A 22,335-nucleotide genomic window follows, 5' to 3' on the forward strand; every position below is an offset into this window, starting at 1 on the left:
CCTCCCATTCTTTAGACGACATGTCCATCATGGGCCTCCTGCAGTGCCACAATGAGGCCACCCGAAGGTTGCAGGAACAGCAACTCATATTCCACTTGGGAACCCTGCAGCCTAATGGCATCAATGTGGATTTCACAAGCTTCAAAACCCCCCTCTCCCCAGTGCATCCCCAAACCAGTCCAGATCATCAAAGCCTCCCTAACCTGTTCTTCCTCTCACCTATCCCCTCCTCCCACCTTAAGCCGCACCCCATTTCCTACCTACTAACCTCTTCCCATCTCCTTGACCAGTCTGTCCTCCCTGGACTGACCTATCCCCTCCCAAATCCCTACCTCCCTACCTATACTCTCCTCTCCACCTATCTTCTCCTCTATCATCCTCTCTCGATATTTATTTCTGAACCCCCTTCCCCTCTGCCTTTTCTGATGAAGGGTCTCGGCCCGAAATGACACAAAGTTGGGTGGCAGTGTGAAATGTGAGGAGGATGTTATTAGAATACAGGGTGACTTGGACAGGCTAGCTGAGTGGACGGATGCATGGCAGATGCAGTTTAATGTGGATAAGTGTGTGGTTATACACTTTGGTGGCAAGAACAGGAAGGCAGATTACTATCTCAATGGAGTCAAGTTAGGTAAAGGGGAAGCACAACGAGATCTAGGTGTTCTTGTACATCAGTCAATGAAAGCAAGCATGCAGGTACAGCAGGTAGTGAAGAAAGCTAATAGCATGCTGGCCTTCATCACAAGAGGAATTGAGTATAGGAGCAAAGAGGTCCTTCTGCAGCTGTACAGGGCCCTGGTGAGACCGCTCCTGGAGTATTGTGTACAGTTTTGGTCTCCCATTTTGAGGAAGGACATTCTTGCTACTGAGGGAGTGCAACGTAGGTTCACAAGGTCAATTCCCAGAATGGCGGGACTATCATATGTTGAAAGATTGGAGCGACTGGGCTTGTATACACTTGAGTTTAGAAGGATGAGAGGGGATCTCATTGCAACATATAGGACTATTAAGGGATTGGACACTGTGGAGGCTGGAAGCATGTTTCCGCTGATGGGTGAGTCCAGGACCAGAGGACACAGTTTAAAAATAAGGGGTAGGCCATTTAGAACTGAGTTGAGGAAAAACTTCTTCAGCCAGAGAGTGGTGGATATATGGAATGCTCTGCCCCAGAAGGCAGTGGAGGCCAACTCTCTGGATGCTTTCAAGAAAGAGAGAGACAGATCTCTTAAAGACAGTAGAATCAAGGGTTATGGGGATAAGGCAGGAACAGGATACTGATTGTGGATGATCAGCCACGATCATAATGAATGGTGGTGCTGGCTCGAAGGGCCGAATGGCCTACTCCAGCACCTTGATAATAAAATGTGAGGCTGGATGAACACAGCAGGCCAAGCAGCATCTCAGGAGCACAAAAGCTGACGTTTCGGGCCTAGACCCTTCATCCAGCACCTATTGTCTATTGAAATGTCAGTTTTCCTGCTCCTATGATGCTGCTTGAACTGCTGTGTTCATCCAGCTCTGCACCTTGATACCTTGTAAAAAAAGGTGCCGAGTGTGGCTGCGCGGGGTTTGATTGACAGCAGCGGCCGGGCTGCTGGGTGCGGCTGCGCGAGATTCGCGGGACGACCGTGATCGAAGTAGCGAGTGCGGTTGCGCAGGGTTTGATTGACGGCGAGCCCTGAGCTCAATGGGTTTGAGCAGTGGAGTTGGTGTAGCGCTGTTCGCTCTCGGCTGCATTTTCATTGCGAGGATCTTCCTGGTACTCAGGAAAAGTGGAGTTCCCAAAGTGGGCAGGCGTGACCCCGCCAGTGTGCTGGTGGTGCTCGGTTCCGGTGAGTTGATTTCGGAGGCAGGGTAAGACTGGTTGTGGCTCTCCATGTTTGTAAAGGAAAAGGGGAACCCGGAAGTGAGGAAGGTTTCTGCAGAATAAAAACATTGAGATCAAATGTGGGAACTCTTTTAGACAATTGCACACTGGAACGGGCTCATGTGACTTTTGCATGGTGCAAAAGATATTTAACCTTTATATTATTGGAATATGTCATTATAACTTGCAATTAATTTCTCAAATGATTGCCGATTAATCTTTGGGTGTCGTATGGAGATATCCAGGGATTATGGCACCGTTACAGACAGATCTTGGGAACCAACGGTCAGACAATGATCGAACTATATTGTCTCTATATCTACAAATATTAGCTGTGTAGTTAATAATTTATCTTTGATACAGGTTTCGGTATCTTTCGTTGTATTAAATTGCAAGTAAGTCCTAAGTGTATTACGGTTAAGTAGACAACTATTTGATAAATAACGAGGTATTAATATAAACCAAAAGAACTGCGGATGCTGTAAATCAAGAACAAAAACAAAAACAAAGGTTCTGAGAAAGGGTCACTGGACCCGAAACGTTAACACAGTTTTCTCCTTCACAGATGTTGCCAGACCTTTTGAGCTTTTCCAGCAACTTAGTTTTTGTGGGTATTAATATAACTCCCTTTTCCCATCCTGCCTCCTCGTTTCCCAAGCTTTGACGAACTTTACTTGTGGGTAATAATCAATTTTTATAGTTCAGCTCATGGATGTCATTATATGTTCCCATTTCTGATCCAGTGCATTTTAGCCCTCTAACTTGAATGCATCATATTTCTTTCTCTCTCTTCCCCCTCCCCTCCCATCACTCAATTTTAAATGAGAACAAATGAGCTTTTTATTTCTGTAGATATATTAGACAACAAAAGGACAATTAAACAGATGAAAGATGCTGGAGCTTCATTGTGGCATTCCCCAAAACACATTCTGCCTGTCAAACCATAACCCTTATCCTGGTCATGACTAGTAGTACACTTCTAATCTTCTACTGTGTGTAATTATTCAGATCTAAACAGTATATTTTGCTCATCCACTCTATTCTAACATGAATTTTAAGATTTAATGTCTTTTTTTTTGTCAAGGATCTGTTCCTGAAAACAATACTCCCAAATTTATCCTGGCAGCAGCCAACTGTACCTCACCACCTTGACCCCTCTGCTAACTGCAATTTGTCTTGTGGAGCGAAGATTTTCCTCCAGTTGAACATTAGGGAAAGAGTGAAGCCATTGTCTTAAGACCCTGGCACAAGCACCTTTACCTGGCTATAAACTTCAGCCCCTTCCCTGGGATCTGAATGAACTTGAACAAAATGGTTAGCATCCTCGACTTCCTGAACCCAAGCAGATTCTTCAGTCCTTGCATCCTATCCATCTCCCTAATGCCTGAATTCCAAATGATCATGGTAACCTCGACAAGTCTGGCATTCTTCCGTGATCCCTGTATTCCTCTAATTGTGGGTTCTAGGACATTCTCTACTTGCTCTACCATTGTTGACTGTGCTTTAATTTCAATTTTTGGTGGTTCCTCCACAAACCACTCTCCCTCTTTCTACTTCTGAAATAAAAGTAGTGAACACATTTTATTCAGGGCCATTTTGGCCGTAGAATTGCCCAAATAATTTTGTAGCTGATGAATTCCAATGACTATTCTAATGCAAGAATCTCGGCAGCTTATTAGAGTAAAGCAAGCTCCCATGAGATGGCTAAATGAATAACATCATGACCGGTTCTTGAGATGTTGATTGAGGATAAACTTTGGACACATCTGACTCCTGCCAGCTGTTTCTTTGTTTGAAATAGTGATAGGGGACCCTTGTTGTGGCATCTTATCTGAGAGACAGCACCTGTAATGATTGTTGATTGGTGAAGTGGAGGGGGGTTGGGGGTATGTTTCAGTTGCAAGGGAAACTGTGGCAAAATTGAAAAGGCGCAGAAGGCCTCAGCAGAGGTTGTGAAAGTTTGCAGACCAAGTAATAGCACAGAGTATGGAAAGGGTCAGGAATCTAATTTCATGCACAGCAGATAAAGGGGTCAAGTTTGAGAAGGGATTCAGTCAATGCAGGACTGAAGGTGTTGTACTTAAACATGCGCAGCGTACAAAACAAAATAAATGAGTTTGTATTGCAGACCGAAATTGGCGTTACCATGTTGTGGGTGTCACAGAGATATGGCTGTAAGGTGATCAGGACTGAGAACTAATTATCTAAGGATACACATCATATCGACAGGACAGGCAGATGGGCAGAGGGGTTGGGGTTGCTTTGTAAGTGAGAAATGAACTTAAATTGATGGCAAGAAGTGATATAGGGTCAGAAGATGTGGAATCTGTGGGTAGAGTTGAGAAAACTCAACGGGGAATAAATCCTAATAGGAGTTATGTAAGGTCTCCTAATAGTAGTCAGAATGCGGGGAAGGAAGTAAATCAGGATAGAAAATATGTGTCAGAAAGACACTACTACACTAAACATAGGGCACTTCGAAATGCAGGTGGACAGGGAGAATCAAATTGGTAGTGGAATTCATGGAATGTCCAAGTGACGGTGTTTTGGTTTTTTTTTGGAAGAGCTCACTAGGGAAGAGGCAATTCTGGATTTGGTCATGTGTAATGAAGCAGACCTTGTAGGGAGCTTAAGGTGAAGGAGCTCCTAGGAGACAGTGACTGCAATCTGATAGAATTCACCCTGCTGTTTGAGAAGGATAAGCTGGAATCAGAGGTAACAGTATTTAAGTTGAGTAAAGGTAACTGCAAAGACACAAAGGAGGAACTGGCTACAAATCTTCCAAAGAGGAGTTCTGGAGGGTTATTGGGGAGGCACAGCAGAAATTCATCCCAAGGTAGAAGAGACATACTAAGGGGAGGATGAGGCAAACATGGCTGACAAGGAGTCAGGGGCGGCATAAAAGCAAAAGAAAAAAACATGTGATGTGGTGAAGATAATTGGCAAGCCTTTTAAAAAGCAGCAGAGCACAGCTAAAAAGCAATGTGGTGCGAAGATGAAATATGAGCGTCAGCGAGCTCGTAATATAAAAGAAGATTGCAAGACGGGTTTTTATAGACATTGAAAAGATAAGAGAGAGGTAACGGTGGTCATTGGACCACTGGAAAATGAGGCTGGCGAAGTAGTAATGGGGAATGAGGAAATGGCAGAGGAACTGAACAGGTACTTTGCATCAGTTTCCACGGTGGAAGACACCAGTAGCATACCAGAACTTCAAGAGAGTCAGGGAGCAGAGGTGAGTGCAGTGGCCATCACTACAGAGAAGAAGCTGAAGAAGATGAAAGGTTTGAACGTGGATTAACCATCCAGACTGAATGGACTACGCCCCAGAGTTCTGAGGAAGACAACTGAGGAGATTGAAGAGGCTCCTGTGGTGATCTTTCAGGAATCATTCAGTCAGGGAGGGTCCCTAATGACCAGAAAATGGCTAACGTAATCCCCCTGTTCAAGAAGGGAGAGAGGCAGAAGACCGGCCAGCCCAGTTAGCCTGACCTTGGTATGATTTTAGATTCCATTCTTAAGAATGAGATTACTGAGTACTTGGAAGTGTGTGGTCAAATAGGGCTGAGTCAGCACGGGTTTGTCGAGGGGAGATCATGCCTGACAAATCTGTTAGAATTTTTTGAGGAGGTAATGAGCAAGTTAGACAAAGGACAGCCAGTAGATATGGATTTCCAGAAGGCCTTTGACAAGATGCTGCAGAGGAGGCTGCTGAATGAAATAAGAACCCATTGTGTTAACGACAGGGTACTGGCATGAATAGAGGATTGGCTGGCTGGCTGGCAGAAGACAGACAGCAGGGTTAAAGGTTCATTTTCAGGATGACAGCCGATGACTAGTGGAGTTCCACAGCGTTGTGTGTTGGGACTGTAACGGCCCATGTGAAACATTAATGACCTGGATGCAGGAGCGAAGGGCATTGTTGCTCAGTTTGCACAAAACACAAAGATAGATAGCAGGACAGGTCATGTTTAGGAAGCAGGGAGGCTGCATCAGGGCGTGGAGAAGCTAGAGGATTAGGCATAGAAGTGACAGTCAGAGCACAATGTGGGAAAGTGTGTGGCTATGCATTTTGATAGGAATAATACAAGAAGACTATTTTCTAAATGGGAAAATACTCCAGAAATCTGAAACACCTAAGGGACTTGGGAGTGCTAGTTCAGGATGTTCTTGAGGTTAAGATTACAGGTTCAGTTAGCAGTTAGGAAGGCAAGTATAATGTTCACATTCAAGAGGGCTGGAAAAAAGAGCAGAGATGTACTGCTGAAGCCAAGTAAGGCTTTAGTCAGATAGCGTTTGGAATATTGAGAGTAGTTTTGGACTCCATATCTAAGGAAGAATGTGCTGGCATTGAAGGTTGTTCAGACATGGTATATAAGAATGATCCTGGGATGAAAGGTTTGTCATACGACAGGAGGTTGAGGAGTCTGGATCTGTTTGTAATGGACTTCAGAAGGCTGCGGAGGTCATTGAAACCTATAGAATACTGAGAGGCCTGGATAAACTGGATGTTGACGATCTTTCTACTAGTAAGAGAGACTAGGACCAGAGGGCACAGTCTCAAGAGTGAAGAGGCAACCTTTTCAAACTGAGATGAGGAGGAGTTTCTTCAGCCAGAGATGGTCAATCTATGGAACTCATTGTTGCAGAAGGCCATGGAGCCCAAGATTTTGAATGCATTTAAGACTGAGATAGGGTCTTGATTGATAGTAGAGAGCAGACAAGAGAATGGGTTTGAGAAACACAACAACCGTCATCGAATGGTGGAACAGGCTGGATAGACTGTCCTAATTCTGCTCCTGTGTCTTGTGGAGCACGCCTTTAGTACTGCTCTGAAGCTAGTGCCTACACTGATGGCTGACCATTCGAAGCACCGTCATGGAGATAAGATTTTAAGATCCGGACATTTTCTTACCTTTTGCTCTTTTAGAAATTTATTTTTCTGTCGTTCTTTTACATTCTGGTTTGTAACCAAGATTCCTTTGGAGAATGGTGACTGTGTACACTTTTCACTGTACTCACGTAATCCTATGCTTGAGTACACATGACAATAAAATTTAATTCAGAAGTGTTGTAGATTCTGTGCTAAAGGTTTGACTTGACCCCTACCCCATTATCTTCTGATGCAAAAGCAGTAGAACTGCCAACTGAGGCACAGCGGACAATCTCCCTTCCTAAAGATGCTGCTGAAATCTCCCTCTTTGAACACCTGTCTTTCTAACTCTTTCATGGTTTAATGTCAAATTTTTGTCTGGTGATACTCTGATGTGCCTTGAGTTTATAAAAGTGCTACATAAATGCATGTTTCAGGAATCGTGTGGCTTATTTTGTCCCATCAGGTAGACACAAAACACTCCCCGTCACTAATTCAAAAGAGTAGTGTGGAGCCTCATCCCATATCCTAGCCAAAATTTATCCCTCAATCAGGACTGGTGAATGGTCTGAAAGATCCAGACCGCAAACATGGACTTTCCTGCTCCTCAGATGCTATCTAACCGGCTGTCCTCTTCCAGCTCCACATTTTATTGACTCTTGATTTCCAGCATCTGCCGTCCTTTCTATCTCCAGATCACAAGAACAGGTTATCTTATGATTAAAAATACGGGAGCTTGGTTTGCACAAATAAGGTTGATACACATTTTATTAAAAAATAGATGAGTGTAAAGATCAGTGATTGTAGAGTAAATAATAAACTAAACAAAATATGATAAGGATGGCAAGATGGCTGATGTGTTGCTGCTGCAGTGTGTGGGAGGTGCTGAACATCAATGTGCTCCAGATGAACATGTCTACTGTAACAGTTTGCAGCTGGAGAATTTGGCATCTGAGTTGAGGAGCTAGGGTCGGAGCTGCAGACATTACGGTACATCAGGAAGGGGGAAAGTTGTCTGGAAATTTTGCTCCAGGACATAGTCACAACCTTCCAATTAGCAATTCAATGTTCATCTATAATCAGAGATAGGAAGCAATTATTCCCTGCAGTTATTGCCCCTTTGAACAGCATCCCACCCAGACCCATTCCCTTAATTTCCTATGTCTAACTCACCTAACCAAAACATCCCTGGGCACTATGGGCAATTCACCGTGGCCAGTCCACTTAGCCTGCACATTTTTGGACTGTGGGAGGAAACTGGAGCACCCGGAGAAAACCCACGCAGACACTGAGAGAATGTGGAAACTCTGCACAGACAGTCACCTGAAGGTGGAATTGAACCAGGGGCATAATTTCAGAATAAGGAGTTAGTGCAGAGATGAAGTTTTTCTTTTTTTTTAAGGGTTTTGAATTTCTAGAATTCTTTACCACAGGGTGCTGTTGAAGCTGTTTCGTTAAATACAATTCAAAGGTGAGGCGGACAGGTTTTGAATCAGAAAGGGAATCAAGGATAAGCAGGGAAATGGAGTTGAAAATTGTCACATCAGCCATGATCTCATTGAATGGCAGAGGAGACTTAGTGGGCTGAATGACTTCATCCTGCTCCTGTGGTCTTATGATTGTATGGTGGCAAAGCAAATTGTTAATGATTTATTGGCCTGGAAATGTTTGATGCTTGAATCCTTTCGTTGCAGGGGGGCACACGACAGAAATTCTCAGGCTGATGGATAGCCTCTCAGCTTCATATGCTCCAAGGCATTACATCATTGCTAACACGGATAGGATGAGTGAAGAGAAAGTTCGTATCCTTGAGGCATCTAGAACGAAAGGAAATACTGACCCTCAGGTAAGTGTTAAGAGTTGGATGTAGTGTATAGCATGGTAGTTCAGTGGTTAGTACTGCTGCCTCACAGCTCCAGGGATCTGGGTTTGATTCCACCCTTGAGCAACTAGCCATGTGGAGTTTGCACATCCTGCCCATGTCTGTGTGACTTTACTCTGGGTGGTCCGATTTCCTCCCACAGTCCAAAGATGTGCAGGCTAGGTGGATTGGCCATGCTAACTTATCCATAGTGTCCAGGGGTGTGCAGGCTAAGTGAATGCATTTCCCACAGCCACAGAGCTGCAGACATAGGTTGGTTTTGGGTGGGATGCTTTTTGGAGGGTCAGCATTGGCTTGCTGGGTCAAATGGCCTGCTTCCACACTATAGAGATTCTCTGATTCTATGATTTGCTGGTGATATTATCTTTTTAAGTTACTATGTCTTATTTTGCAGTTTTCTCTCTTTTTTTACCTGGAAGGTTTGAGTTAATAAAGAAAGGCTGGGACTTTTTTCACTGGAGCATAGGAGAGTGAGACGCAACCTGATAGAAAACATATAAAATAATGAGAGGTCGAGATAGGGTTAATGGTAGTTGTTCCCCCCACCTCCCCCGCCCAGGATGGGGAATTTCAAAACTAGGCAGCACATTTTTAATGTGAAAGGAGAGAGATTTAAAAAAGATATGAGAGGCAAATATTTTACACAGTGGGTAGTTCGTGTGTGGAATGAACTTTCTGAGGAAGTGGTGGATGTGGTACAATTATAACATATAAAAACACAGTTGGATAAGTACATGACTAGGAAAGGTTTGGAGGGATATGGGCCAGGAACAGGCAGGTGGGACTAGTTTAGTTTGGGATTATGTTTGGCGGGGACTAGTTAGACCAAAGGGTCTGATTATGTGCTGTATGACTCAATAACATACCGAATAGACCTCTCCAGTTGTGAGGGAGTTCATTGTCTCCTGAAAAATTAATTGCTCATTTACAAGAATGGATGTCAGAACAGAAAAGGGTGGCAGTTGGCAGTTCGTCAGCATTTGTGGAGAGAACAAGCACGTTTATGTCGTAGATAGTAAGAGGTGATCAGGAATGTTTCTCTCAAAGGGTCAACAAAATGTTGGCCTTGGGATCTTTGTTGGAGACTTGCTTGACGTTAGCTTCCATGCTTGCTATGAATGTATACGCTGGTAAGGAGGTTTAGATGGGGCCTATCCGCAGAAAAGAGTAAAAGTCAACCCAGCAACAAAGTGAGGTCAGAGTTAGTCACGCAGCCCGAAAATAGACCCTTCGATCCAACTAGTCCGTGCCAACCACAATCCCAAACTAAACTAGTGCCACCTGCTTACGCTTGCCCCATATCCCTCCAAACAGTACTTATTCATGTACTTATCCAAATATCTTTTAAATGTTGTAACTGTACCTGCATCCATTGTAGAAGTACTTTGCTCACACGAACCAGTGTGGAAAAAAGTTGCCCATCTTATCTTTTTAAAATTGTTCTCCTCTCACCTGAAAAATATGTCCTCTAGTCTTGAAATCCTTCACCCAAGGGAAAAGACACTTGCCATTCACCTTTCCTGTACCCTTTATAATGTAATAAACCTCTCTAAGATAACTCCTCACACTCCAGTGAGAGAAGTCCCAGCCTATCCATCCTCTTCCCTACAATTCAAACCCTCCATTCCTGGCAACACCCTGGTAAATCTTTTCCGAGCCCCTTCCAGCTTAATATCCTTCCTATAACCAGTCGATCAGAACTCCAGAAGAGGCCTCCCCAACATTGTGTACAACCTCATCATGATGTGCCAACTCCTATACTCAAAGGTGTGAGCAATGAAGGCAAGCAGAGGGAGTGGTTATCATAAATGTTTAGTTGCTGAGGGTAATAAATGGGCAACAAAGGAAGAGGGAAAGAATCAAATCCTTTTCTTAACAGTGCCTTTTATTTGTAGAATGCAGCATTATGTATGTTATACTCCTAGCTACCAACCCCCAACTCCCAGCAGTATCCCTGTTTAAGTGTTCAACGTACTCAATTTGCAGTCACTAATGATGCTGCCTTCAGAGTCCAGCAGGAACCTCAATCTGCTGCTAAAGCCTCTTTTGCTGTACTTGGAAAATTAGCAAGGACAATTGTTACGTTCTAGCTGATGCAATTCTGAACAAGGGTTTAATTTTGCAATTTTTCTTTTTAAACCATGGTCATTTAATGAACATATTCACACGAGTCTGCCAGCATACCTTTTACAAAAGCACATCAAAAATTATGTTAGGACACGGGGATAGCTGTACAAATGCAATGAGTTTCACTCTTGCTGGTTTTGAATGCAGTGAAATTAAAACATTCAATGACCTTTCAAACTGCTGAACTGTTTCTGACCACACTTCATGAATAACAGATCGTGACACAAGTTAGCAAAAGTTAATCACTTATTATTAACAATGTAACTTTAGCAGAACACAGATATCAACCAGGTAATCTAATTAATACCTATGATCTAAAGCCCAGTCTTCTTTGATCATAACCCCCACTCTCTCATAGACAGCTAGCAGTTAAGGACTAACATAGAAAAGAAAAGAATTGTAATTTACCAGTTTAATAAACAGCTTCCAACAATTGAAACTAGGTCCTTGATGAAATCCTTAGACTAATGGATTATTTACAGTAAGTAGAAATGTATATCTTGACTGAATTCTGAAGTCTCCAGTTGATAGAAACAGCTTCAGCAGATTTCTTCAAAATAGTTTTACTTACTCCATATTGATTGGAATTCTTTTCCCAGAACATTCAACAATTTGATAGCTGGAGAGAAACCAGAGAGAGGAAACCAAGTAGCAGCATCCCCAGAATTTACCAAAAATCACTTCCTTCTGCAAAAGATCCAGTCAGAACTGGCTCTCCCTTGATTGACCAATTCAATACCCAACCAGGTGCCACCCTGAGCTTGGTGCCAATTGTCTACAGTGTCCCCACGTCAGGAATTAAGTTGCTTATGTTGTTCGTCCAGCCCCCAATAGAAAGCAAGTGTCTTTGTTCTCTTCCCTTTTAAAACAAGCATTTTTCAAAGGTCAGTTCTTCAACTCATATTTCTCATTTTTTTGGTTTGTAATAAAAGACAGATAGTCATGACCCCTGCACTCATTACATAAAGATAGAAAAATCACTATTTTACACTGTGTTAACTAAAGGTTTTATTACAAAATCTAAATAAATATTCAAACCTTTTACCCTTATAAACAGCCTTTTTTAAATACATAAACTGAGGGGATACTTTATCTCCATTTGAAGCTCTCTATTCAGTTGGCATGACTGTAATTGGTTTATGGAGCTTCTCTCTTACTGACTTGGGGGCACTTTTAGAGCAAACATATGGATTTTCCATTCTCTCAACTTCCAACAGTTTTCTGCTCCTGGATGTTTCTCATTCAAGCCACTCAGGGCTTTTAATCCTGGATCTGGTTGAAATGAGGAGGGCCCAGGACCCGAAGGCACAGGCTCAGAGTAAACACAAACTTTTCAGTTTCAGGATAATAAAATGTGAGGCTGGATGAACACAGCAGGCCCAGCAGCATCTCAGGAGCACAGGAGCTTTTGCGTTCCTGAGATGCTGCTGGGCCTGCTGTGTTCATCCAGCCTCACATTTTATTATCTTGGATTCTCCAGCATCTGCAGTTCCCATTATCACTCTTCAGTTTCAGCATCTCTTTAACTCAAGGTGAGAGCTTCAACTGTCTTCTGACCTCCTCCTCATATGACTCTTCCCTCATTAGTATATCATCATGTATGCATGTAGTATTAACCCTATCAATCTCCACACCCTGCAGCCAAGATGTACATTTTAACTTGGATAACAAGGTGTACAGCTGGATGAACACAGCAAGCCAGGCAGCATCAGAGGAGCAGGAAAGCTGACATTTCGGGTCTGGACCCTTCTTTAGAAAAATTGTTTTCTGTATACGTCTAACTAGCTTTGCTTTATGTTTGAATATTTAGAGCCATAGAGAGTTAAACAGCACGGAAGCAGACCCTTCAATCCATCTCATCCATGCCAACCAGATATCCCCTCTAAACTGATCTCATTGCATTTGTCCCATTACCATCTAAATGCCTCCTTTCATATATCTATCCAGATGCCTTTTAAATGTATTTGTACCAGCCTCCACTGCTTCCTCTGACAGCTTGTTCCTTACGTGGACCACCCTGTGTGTAAAGGTTACCCCTCTGATCCCTTTTATATCTTGCCCCTCTCGCCTTAAAACCTATGCCTCTAGTTTTGGACACACCCTTGTCTATTTACCCTATCCATGCCACGCATAATTTTACAAACCTCTGTACGGTCACCCTTCAGCTTCTAATGCCCCAAGGAAAGAAACCCCAGCCTATTCAGCCTCTCCCTATATTTTAAACCCTCCGGTCTTGGCAACATCCTTGTAAATCTTTATCTGCACCCTCAAGTTTAACCACATCCTTCCTACAGAAGGGTGACCAGAATTGTACAAGTGCTTTTTTTTTTGCTGTTTTTGAACATGAGTACCTTATCTTTAATGAGGTCAGGATGATGTGGGTGAGCTGGTCAGATGAGCTGAACAGCGACAAATGACATTTTAATCCTGAAAAGTGAGTTGATGCACTTTGGAAGACTGATGTGGAAAGGGAGTACATGTTGAATGGTAGCACTGTAGCAAATACAGGGGATCAAAGGAGCCTCGCCCATAGATCATCGAACACAGCACAACAAGTCAATCAGGTGGTTAAGATTATCTGTGGGATCCTTGTCTTTACTTGTCAAGGCGTTGATGGTACTGTCAATATTTTCTAATCATCCTGTTTTGAGGTGTTATTGGAGCATGTTAGACTTGAACCTTGGCCTCCTGGCTCAGAGGTAGAGACACTACCACTGTACAAGATGTTAACTAGGCGCCAGCTGGAGTACTGTGTGCAGTTCTGTCCACCACACTCTAGGAAGGATGTGATTGCACTGGTGAGGTGCAGCAGAGCTTCCCCAGGATGGTGCCTGGGCTGGAGTGTTTAAGCTCTAAAAGGAGGCTGGATAGGCTGAGCTCGTCTTCCTGTAAGCAAACAAAGCTGAGGAGGGATCTGATTTAAGTGCACGCAGTTTTGGGGATGGAGACAGGCTAGGTAGGAAGAAACTTGCTCCTTAGTAGAGGGATCCCTAACCAGGAACATTGGGACACCCTCGTCCATTCTCCCTCAGCACCTTCACCTGCAACTGCTGAAGGTGTAACATCTGTTGGTTTGCTTCCTCCCTCCTCGCTATCCAAACACACCTTCCAGGTGAAGCAGCACTTTACCTCCATTTCACACAATCTAGTTTACTGCATTCACTGCTCACAGTGTGGTCCCCTCCACATTGGGGAAGCAAAGCATAGACTGGGTGACAGCTTTGCAGAACATCTCTTTTCTGTCAGCAAAAAGACCGTGAGCTTCCAGTTGCCTGCTGCTTTAACGTACTACCTTGTACTTTGGCCAATATCCGTAGTCTGAGCCTTGCAGCACTGCTCTTGCTCAGCTTAATGCAAGCTGAAAGAGCAGCAGATAATAGGAACTGCAGATGCTGGAGAATCTGAGATAACATGGTGTAGAGCTGGATGAACACAGCAGGCCAAGCAGCATCAGAGAGGTAGGAAGGCTGATGTTTCGGGCCCAGACCCTTTGTCAGAATTTCTGAAGAACGTCTAGGCCCGAAACGTCGGCCTTCCTGCTCCTCTGGTGCTGCTTGGCCTGCTGTGTTCATCCAGTGCTACACCATGTTATCTCTGAAAGAACAGCACCTTATTTTCCACTTGTGAACTCTATAGCCTTCAGGACTCCATATCGAGTTCAACAATTCTAGGGCTTGAGCTTCACCAATGTCCTTACCCCTATCCCCACACACCAACACTTATCACATGGTCTGCTATTACACACCACTTGTTGTTAGCCACAATAGTGCCAATTAGTAGCTATTCTTTCTCCTAGCCTGATTACTATCCACTCCTTCGCCTGATCAATTGTTCTTCTGTCTCTTTGGACTGTGCCTCACCTATCACTTCCTCATTGCCCCATCCCCCAACCCTATGTTCCGAATTAAAAAAAACATATTTTCCAAGCTACCATCAGTTCTGAGGAAGGGTCGCTGGAACCAAAATGTTGACTCCAGTTTCTCTCCACAGACACTGCCAGACCTGCTGAGCTTTTCCAGCAAGTTGTTTTTGTTTGTGACACAGATTTAACCCTCCTACCCTTTCCTTAAAGGAGATTTAAAGATTTTCATCCGATGTGTGCCAGTTGTCTGGAACTAACAACCTGAAAGGATGGTGGCGGTAGGAACTGTATAACATTTACAAACAACTTAGATGAACCCTTGAAACAGCATAGTGTACAAGACTATAGGCCAAGTCCTGAAAAATGGGATGATACTAAAAAGGTGCTTATGACTGGAATGTACACAAAGGACTGAATGCCTCCTTCTGTGCTGTGGAACTGTATAATTCTACCTGCTGTTACTAATGTGAGATGCTTGGGATAGCAAGGTTAAGCAAACTAACCTTTCCCAGTCCAAAAAAAACCACAGAACTGTAGATGCTGGAAATCAGAAACAAAAACAAACCTTTCTCAAGAAGGGTCACTGGACCTGAAATGTTAACTTTATTTTCTTTGCATAGTTGCTGTTGGACCTGCTGAGTTTTCCCAGCAATTTCTATCTTTAATCCTTTTTCCAGTTTCAGATTGCAATGTGTTTCTGTTTGGGTGCTCCAGGATAATGCAATGAATTATCACCAGATGGCAGCAGAGTTGACAGTACTGTGGTTCAGTGTTGAAGCAGGAGTCAAGGCTGCTGGAATAGTAAATATATTTAACTTATTAAATTCTCCCTGTGTTTGGGTTCATTGATTATTTCATTAAAACAACTGGTCTCTATTCCACAAGATAAAGGATGTGTGGGATCAGTCTGTAATCTGGCAGCTTTGTAAACATCGTGTGGAGTTGGAGGAACACAGCAGCTCAGGCAGCATCAGACGAGCAGGAAAGTCAACATTTCGCGTTTACGCCCTTCCTGCTTCACTGATTTTTGCCTGACCTGTGTGATTCTGACTCCAGCATCTGCAGTTCTTGCTATCTCCAACTTTGTGAACGTAAAAGGCACAAACGTTTCTGATCACTTTTTTAAAAATTCATTCACAAGATGTGAGTATCGCTGGTTATTTATGGTCTATCTCTAGTTCCAGAAGGCGATGGTGAGGTGCTGCCTTGGAACAGCTGCAGTACCCTGGTACTGGCACACCCTCAATTCTGATAGTAAAGGAGTTTGAGGATTTTAATGCGGTGGCAGTGAAATAATGGAAATCTAGTTCTACGTTAGTTTGTTTTTAGGAAGGACCTTTCACCTGACATTATTCCCATGCATCTGCTGCATTCCTTCTCCTAGAAGGACAGGAAGGATGCCTGACAAATAGTTACAGCTCATCTTATAGATGGTGCATACCACTGCTATTGAGGGTCAGTGTGGTGAGGGAAGTGAATTTTTCAGATGATGGATGGCATGCACATAAAGTGAGCTTTCAGGTGGTATTGAGCTTTGAATGTTGCTGAAGCTGCATTTCTCTAGGAAAAAGGAGGGTATTCCATCATTCTGATTTTTGGGGAGGCAATGGCCTAGTGGAATTATCACTGGGATGTTAATCCAGTAGTGTTGTGGCGGCCCGGGTTCCAATCCTGCCATGGCAGATGATGGAATTTAAATTGATTTTAAAATATATTTGGATTGAAGAATCTACTGATGACCCCACAACCATTGTCAATTTGTCAGAAAAACCCGTCTGGTTCACTAATGTCTTTCAGGGAAGGAAATTTGCCACCCTCACCTGGTCTGGCCCACTTGTAACTCCAGACCCACAGCAATGTGGTTGACTTTTAACTGCACTCTGACCACTTAAGAATGGACAGTGAATACTGGTCTCGTCATCCTGTGAAAGTATAGATGGTGAGCAAAGGTACCGGGTGTGATAGAGAGGCTGGCAGTGTGTGTGATGCCGACAAGGGAGTCGCGGAATGAACAGTCCCTGCGGAAACTGGACACGGGTGGCAAGGAAGTATCTTTTTGGTGGTGAGGTCTGATTGTATGTGACGGAAATATTAGAGGATGATGCATTGTATTCAGAGGTCTCCGATGGTATGTGAGGACCAAGGGATTCTATCCTTATTGTTGTGGGTAGAGGGTTTGAGGGCAGAAGCGTGGGAAATGGAGGACATGTAGTTGTCAGCATCCTTCCTAACAGAGGAGGGGAAACTCATGTCTCTAAAATGGCAAGTCCTGGAGTAGAATGCCTCATCCTGGGAGCTGATGCAGAGGAATTGAGAGTATGGGATAGAATTTTTGCAGGAGGGTGGATGAGGAGGTATAGTTGTTCACTCCACAATTCCCATGTCAGCTGCACACTCCCCATCAATCACACCTGGTACCTATCCCTGTAACCACAGGAGGTGCCGCACCTGTCCCTACACCTCTTTCCCCCACCTCACTGCCAGCAGAGGCCCCAAACAATCCTTCTAAATCCAGCAGAGGCCGAACGTAAGCTGGAGGAACCACACCTTAAATTTTGCCTGACGAGCTTACAGCCCAATGGTCTAAATATTGACTTCAGCTTCCAAAGCCGCCCTCCCCCAATCTATCCATCTTCCTATTTGCCTATCTGCTCCACCTTTCCACTGACCAACCCCAATAACCCCCTCCCTACATCTATCTAATTCCATCTCATCTGAACTACCCTGTCCTCAGCCCACCCGGCTCCTATTTATTTCTGGCTGCCCTCCCCCTCCCTAGTCCAGACGAAGGGTTTTGGCCTGAAACATTGTCTTTCCTGCTCCTCGGATGCTGTCTGACCTGCTCTGCATTTCCAGCTCCACGTTTACTGACTCCAGCTTCCAGCATCTGCAGTCCCTACTGTCTCTAAATGAGCAATGAATCTTTGGTTACACGTCAGGTCTGTGCTCCTGGTCTTTTGATAACCACAGCAGTGGGGACCAGGCAAATCAGAGCACCCTGTGCCTTGGCTCTGCTCCAGGACCTAACCAATGTGGTCATTAACAAGCCCAGGCAGTGGGGCTCCTGATGCCCAATTCCAGCCAAGTTTTTCACGGTTATGTCCACATCTGGGTGTCCTTGGGATGGGAGCAAGCAATGTCTCCTGGGAACACTTAAGGCATTACTTGACCTGAGGGCACTGCAGGGACTGGTGGGCATTATCCAACAGAAATCATACTTTATGTTTAATTCTCCAATGAAATTTTTAATTCCTCTTGGGAACCTCCACTTGAATTTGCCTTTATTTGTTCAGATACAATAGTAGAGAGCCTTGTGGTGCAGTGAGAGTGTGAGCACATTTGGCCAGGAGCTGTGTCCCACCTCTCAATGTGATCGCCAGGAGCTGTACATTAGATACCCAAACAAGGAAGGCATTGAATGACACTTGTAGTTGAAATAATTGCTCCAAAGTGCATTGAGGAATCCTATGTGAGTGGAAGTTTATTTTCTGTTGTTCAGTAAGGTCATCAAAGTTGGAAATCTGATCAAAAAAATTTGCAGGAATGGAAAATTCATTTTCTCGGGGAAGGAAGCATAAGCCTAGCAATTTAACTGGCTAAACCACAAGATGTATTTTTTGATATTTTGTTTCAAAAAAAACAAGACAAGGAATGAGTGATAATGGGAACTGCAGATGCTGGAGAATCCAAGATAATGAAATGTGAGGCTGGATGAACACAGCAGGCCCAGCAGCATCTCAGGAGCACAAAAGCTGATGTTTCGGGCCTAGACCCTTCTCTAGGCCCGAAACGTCAGCTTTTGTGCTCCTGAGATGCTGCTGGGCCTGCTGAGTTCATCCAGCCTTACATTTCATTATCCAAGACAAGGAATGAGTTTAGTGAAAAACAAATAAAACGGAGAGCTGCAGCTGCTAGAAACCTGAAGCGAAAACAAGTTGCTGGAGAAACTGTGCTCCATGGAGAGAGGAAGAGAGTTAACATTCTCAGTCAGGTAATCATAGAATCCCTACAGTGTGGAAGCAGGCCATTTGGCCCATCAGGTCCATGCCGACCCACTGAAGAGCACGCCACCCAGGCTCGCCCCCTACCCAGTCCCTATAACCCTGGATTTCCCAAAGCTAACCCATCTAGCCTGCAGAATATTGCTCTGGACAATAAATTTAGTGAGTTTGTATTTGAGGTGCCCTTTTTGTCTGCCCTGATATTATTAACCTACTATTCTTTTGTTATAGAACTCTATTATATGCCCCTGTTTCTCCAGTTGACTACTGCTTGGCTATTGTGAATTTAAATATTCTGAATTTAAAATAGGCTTCAATGATCTGCCTCTTGAGTGAGGTTTTTAATACCCCTGGTTTTGCACACTGCAGGTGCAAATTAAAAATCCTGCATGAAACTAGTTAGCAGGGTTGATGTTTTTAAGTGACTCTTATCCACTCTGTCCGACAGTGAGCTATGTTTACTCACTCGTGAATTGCTTCTCTTCTCTCTCAGATGTGAGCTGATAAAGTTTTATTGGATTGTGGCAATGATCCAGATATTTGATGTTGAAACCAGGTGGTAAAAGCAAACAAAAGCGCCTAAACAACTGCTTTTCCTACTTTCTGTATTCAATTGATTGATAACATAATTGTCTGGTTTTTAAGAGCTTTTCTTTCATCGTGTGTATTGAAAATTGCCTCTGAGTTCCGCAAGACATGTATAATAGATGTGGAATTTCCCTGCATCTCCAGCTTCTTTTGTTTGATTGCCAGTATCCAAGTCACAATTGTGAGGAAGAGGTCTGGCTAACAAGTTTTTAGAATGACAGGGCCTAGTTTTAGGATACGGAAAGTGACAGACTTTAAGTTGCATAGATGGAACTGAGTTTGTTTAGCTCATTTAAAAGAGCCGTTTAAATATTGCATGAGTCAAATATCACAATGAAGACTGGTTACAGTATTAATTTTGTCTTTATAATTTGTTTCCTTGCAAATACACTTGACTGAGTTTAGCCTGTACATTGTGACCTGCCGGAATACGTTGTTTCAAGGGAATTTAGGTATTTATTTGAGGGGAAATAGAGTATAAAAGGAGAGTATTGCTGCAGCTGACATTAGTGAGACTGCACCTGGAGTATCCTGTAAAGTTTTGGTCTCCTTACTTGAGGAGGGATGTAGTTGCATTGGGGGCAGCTCAGAGGAGGTTCACTAAACTAATTTCAGAGATGAAGGCTTTGTCTTATGATGAGAGACTTAGGCCTACGCTCCCTGCAGTTTAGAAGAACGGGAGGAGATGTAATTGGGATATATAAGATGCTAATGGGGTTTGACAAAGTCCGTGTAGAGAAGATGTTTCCTCATGTGGGACAATCTAGAATGAGAGGTCACAGTTTTTTAGGATAGGGGGTAGCAGAATTAAAAAAGCTGAGAAGTTAACCCCTTTCAGAAGAATGTGTGGATTTAGCTATAGCCAGAGTGTGGTGGATGCTGGCATGTTGAGTAAGTTTTATTGACTAAAAGTCTGTCTCCTCCTTAATATGTTGAAGGGTCACGGAGAGCAGGCAGGAAAGTGGAGTTCTGAGGAAGCGTTACTGGGCCCAAAACGTTAACTCTGATATCTCTTCACAGCTACTAGACCTGCTAGGCTTCGCCAGCAACTTCTGATTTGCACCATCCGCAGTTCTTTCGGTTTTTATTTAGGCAGGAAAGTAGAGTTGAGGCCGAGATGAGATCAGCCTGAATTGTATTGAAATATGGAACAGGCTTGAAAGGCTGAATGGCCAAACTCTGCTTGTGATTCTAATGTGGGAATGGAAATATCGTGGGGAAAACCCTGCAAGATATGTTGTGGGGAGAAAGTAAATGTTCAATCTGTTATACAGTGCCCCATTCATACCACCTTTCGAGAGAGCAAATTTCAGCTCCTAGGCCATTCACTGTCAGTTTATGGGGCTATTTTGTGCTGTGCACACAAGTAGTGTGCGTTGTCAAAATATGGAAATGAACCATGGTGTGATATTTGGCATCAAAAATCTTTACCCCGTAAAAAGTACCCAAGGTATGTGCATATCCGTGTGTTTGTCAGTTTAGTTTTCTTTTTGGGCCATAAATCATCTGCATATTTGGTCAGCTGGCAGGGAATGTCTGCAAGCTGAAGGCAGTGTGGTCATTCCAGTGCTATGTAGCTATAAAGAAGGAATGCTGGATCAGCCAAGGTGAAGCGTGCGGTCAGGGGAACTGGGATTTAAAGTATGTCTGTGTGTCCCTTGGCCATGATGTGAAACCATGAACTGCTTCAAGCAGTAACCAGCCCGAAATTCATTATTAGTCTCTCTTCCTGTCAACTGCAGAACTGTAGATGAATGTTAATTGCACATTAATCTTGTTTAATTGTACGCTAGCAGTGGTCATTAACTTGGAATTCACTTGAGCCCATATACATTATAACAGGGCTCTCATGGCACAGTGGTAGTGTCCCTATGTCTGGCCAGAAAGCCCATGTTCAATTCATGGCTTTTCTGGAGGTGTGTTACAACATGACAGGTTGATCAAGAAAATCCTATTAATGAAAACAGCGGTCTTCAGAGAATCATAGAATCCCTACAGTGTGGAAACAGGCCCTTTGGCCCAACAAGTTTACACCGACTCTCAGAGCTTCTCACCCAGACCCATCCCCCTATAACCTACCTCATGTACACATCCCTCAACACTATGGGAAATTTAGCATGGCCAATCCACCTAGCCTGCACATTTTTGGACTGTGGGAGGAAACCCACGCAGCCACGGTGAGAATGTGCAAACTCTACACAGACAGTCACCCGAGGGTGGAATCAAAACGTGTGTACATAGACCAGCATGAGGAGACGTCACTTTGATTTGGTGCTTGGCAGTGAACTGGGCCAAGTGTTAGACCTGTTGGTAGGGGGAGAAAAAGGATAGGTACATACAGCAGGGTAAGGTTTAAAACAGGAGGAAGGGTAATTATAATTCTGTTAGGCAAGAACTGGGTAACATTAAGTGGGAGAACATGCTGGCAGGGAAGAGCACTGTTGAAATGTGGAAATTGTTTAAGGAATGCATACTGCGTGTGCTTGATATATTTGTCCCTAGCAGGCTGGGAAGATGCGGCCAAGTGAGGGAGCCTTGGCTCTTGAGAGGAAGAAGGAGGCTTATGTAAGATTTAGGAAACAAGGAACGGAAAAGGCTCTACAGGGATACAAGTTATCCAGGAAGGAACTGAAGAAAGGGCTTAGGAGAGCTATAAGGGGGCATGAGAAAACCTTGGCAAATTAGAATCAAAGAAAACTCCAAGGTGTTTTACACACGTGAGGAATAAATATGTAGGTTTTAGGGGGATGGGTCTGGGTGAGATGCTCTGAGTGCCGGTGTAAACTTGTTGAGCCAAAGGGCCTGTTTCCATACTGTAGGGATTCTATGATTCTCTGAAAACTGCTATCTGTTTTCTTTCATTGGATTTTCTTAATCGACCAGATAAACAGTAGGGCTAATCAAGGATTGTAAAGGGAATTTGTGCACGGAGCCTAAAAAGATAGGAGATGTCCTTAATGAATACTTTTCTTCTGTATTCACAACTGAGAGGGACCTAGTTGTAGAGGAGGACAGTATGAAACAGGCCTGAAAGCCAGAGGAGGTTGATCTTAGTAAAGATCATGTGCTAGGAATTTTGAGGAAGTTGAAGACAGGTAAGTCCCTCAGGCCTGATGGGGTTTATCCAAGGATTCT

General features: G+C 43.7%; 1 protein-coding gene across 2 annotated transcripts in view; it reads left to right on the forward strand.

The window, feature by feature from the left end:
* The first annotated feature begins 1,632 nt into the window (after positions 1–1,632).
* Positions 1,633–22,335, forward strand: part of alg14 (ALG14 UDP-N-acetylglucosaminyltransferase subunit) — a 109,325-nt gene continuing 88,622 nt past the window's right edge. For both annotated transcript variants that reach the window (XM_048539301.2, XM_048539302.2), the window contains exons 1-2: positions 1,633–1,832; positions 8,435–8,586. In XM_048539301.2, coding sequence (XP_048395258.1) covers positions 1,688–1,832; positions 8,435–8,586 — 297 coding nt within the window. In that variant the 5' untranslated portion in view covers positions 1,633–1,687. The remainder of the gene's footprint in view (positions 1,833–8,434; positions 8,587–22,335) is intronic.

Source organism: Stegostoma tigrinum, chromosome 8 (assembly GCF_030684315.1).
Source record: "Stegostoma tigrinum isolate sSteTig4 chromosome 8, sSteTig4.hap1, whole genome shotgun sequence".
NCBI lineage: Eukaryota > Metazoa > Chordata > Chondrichthyes > Orectolobiformes > Stegostomatidae > Stegostoma > Stegostoma tigrinum.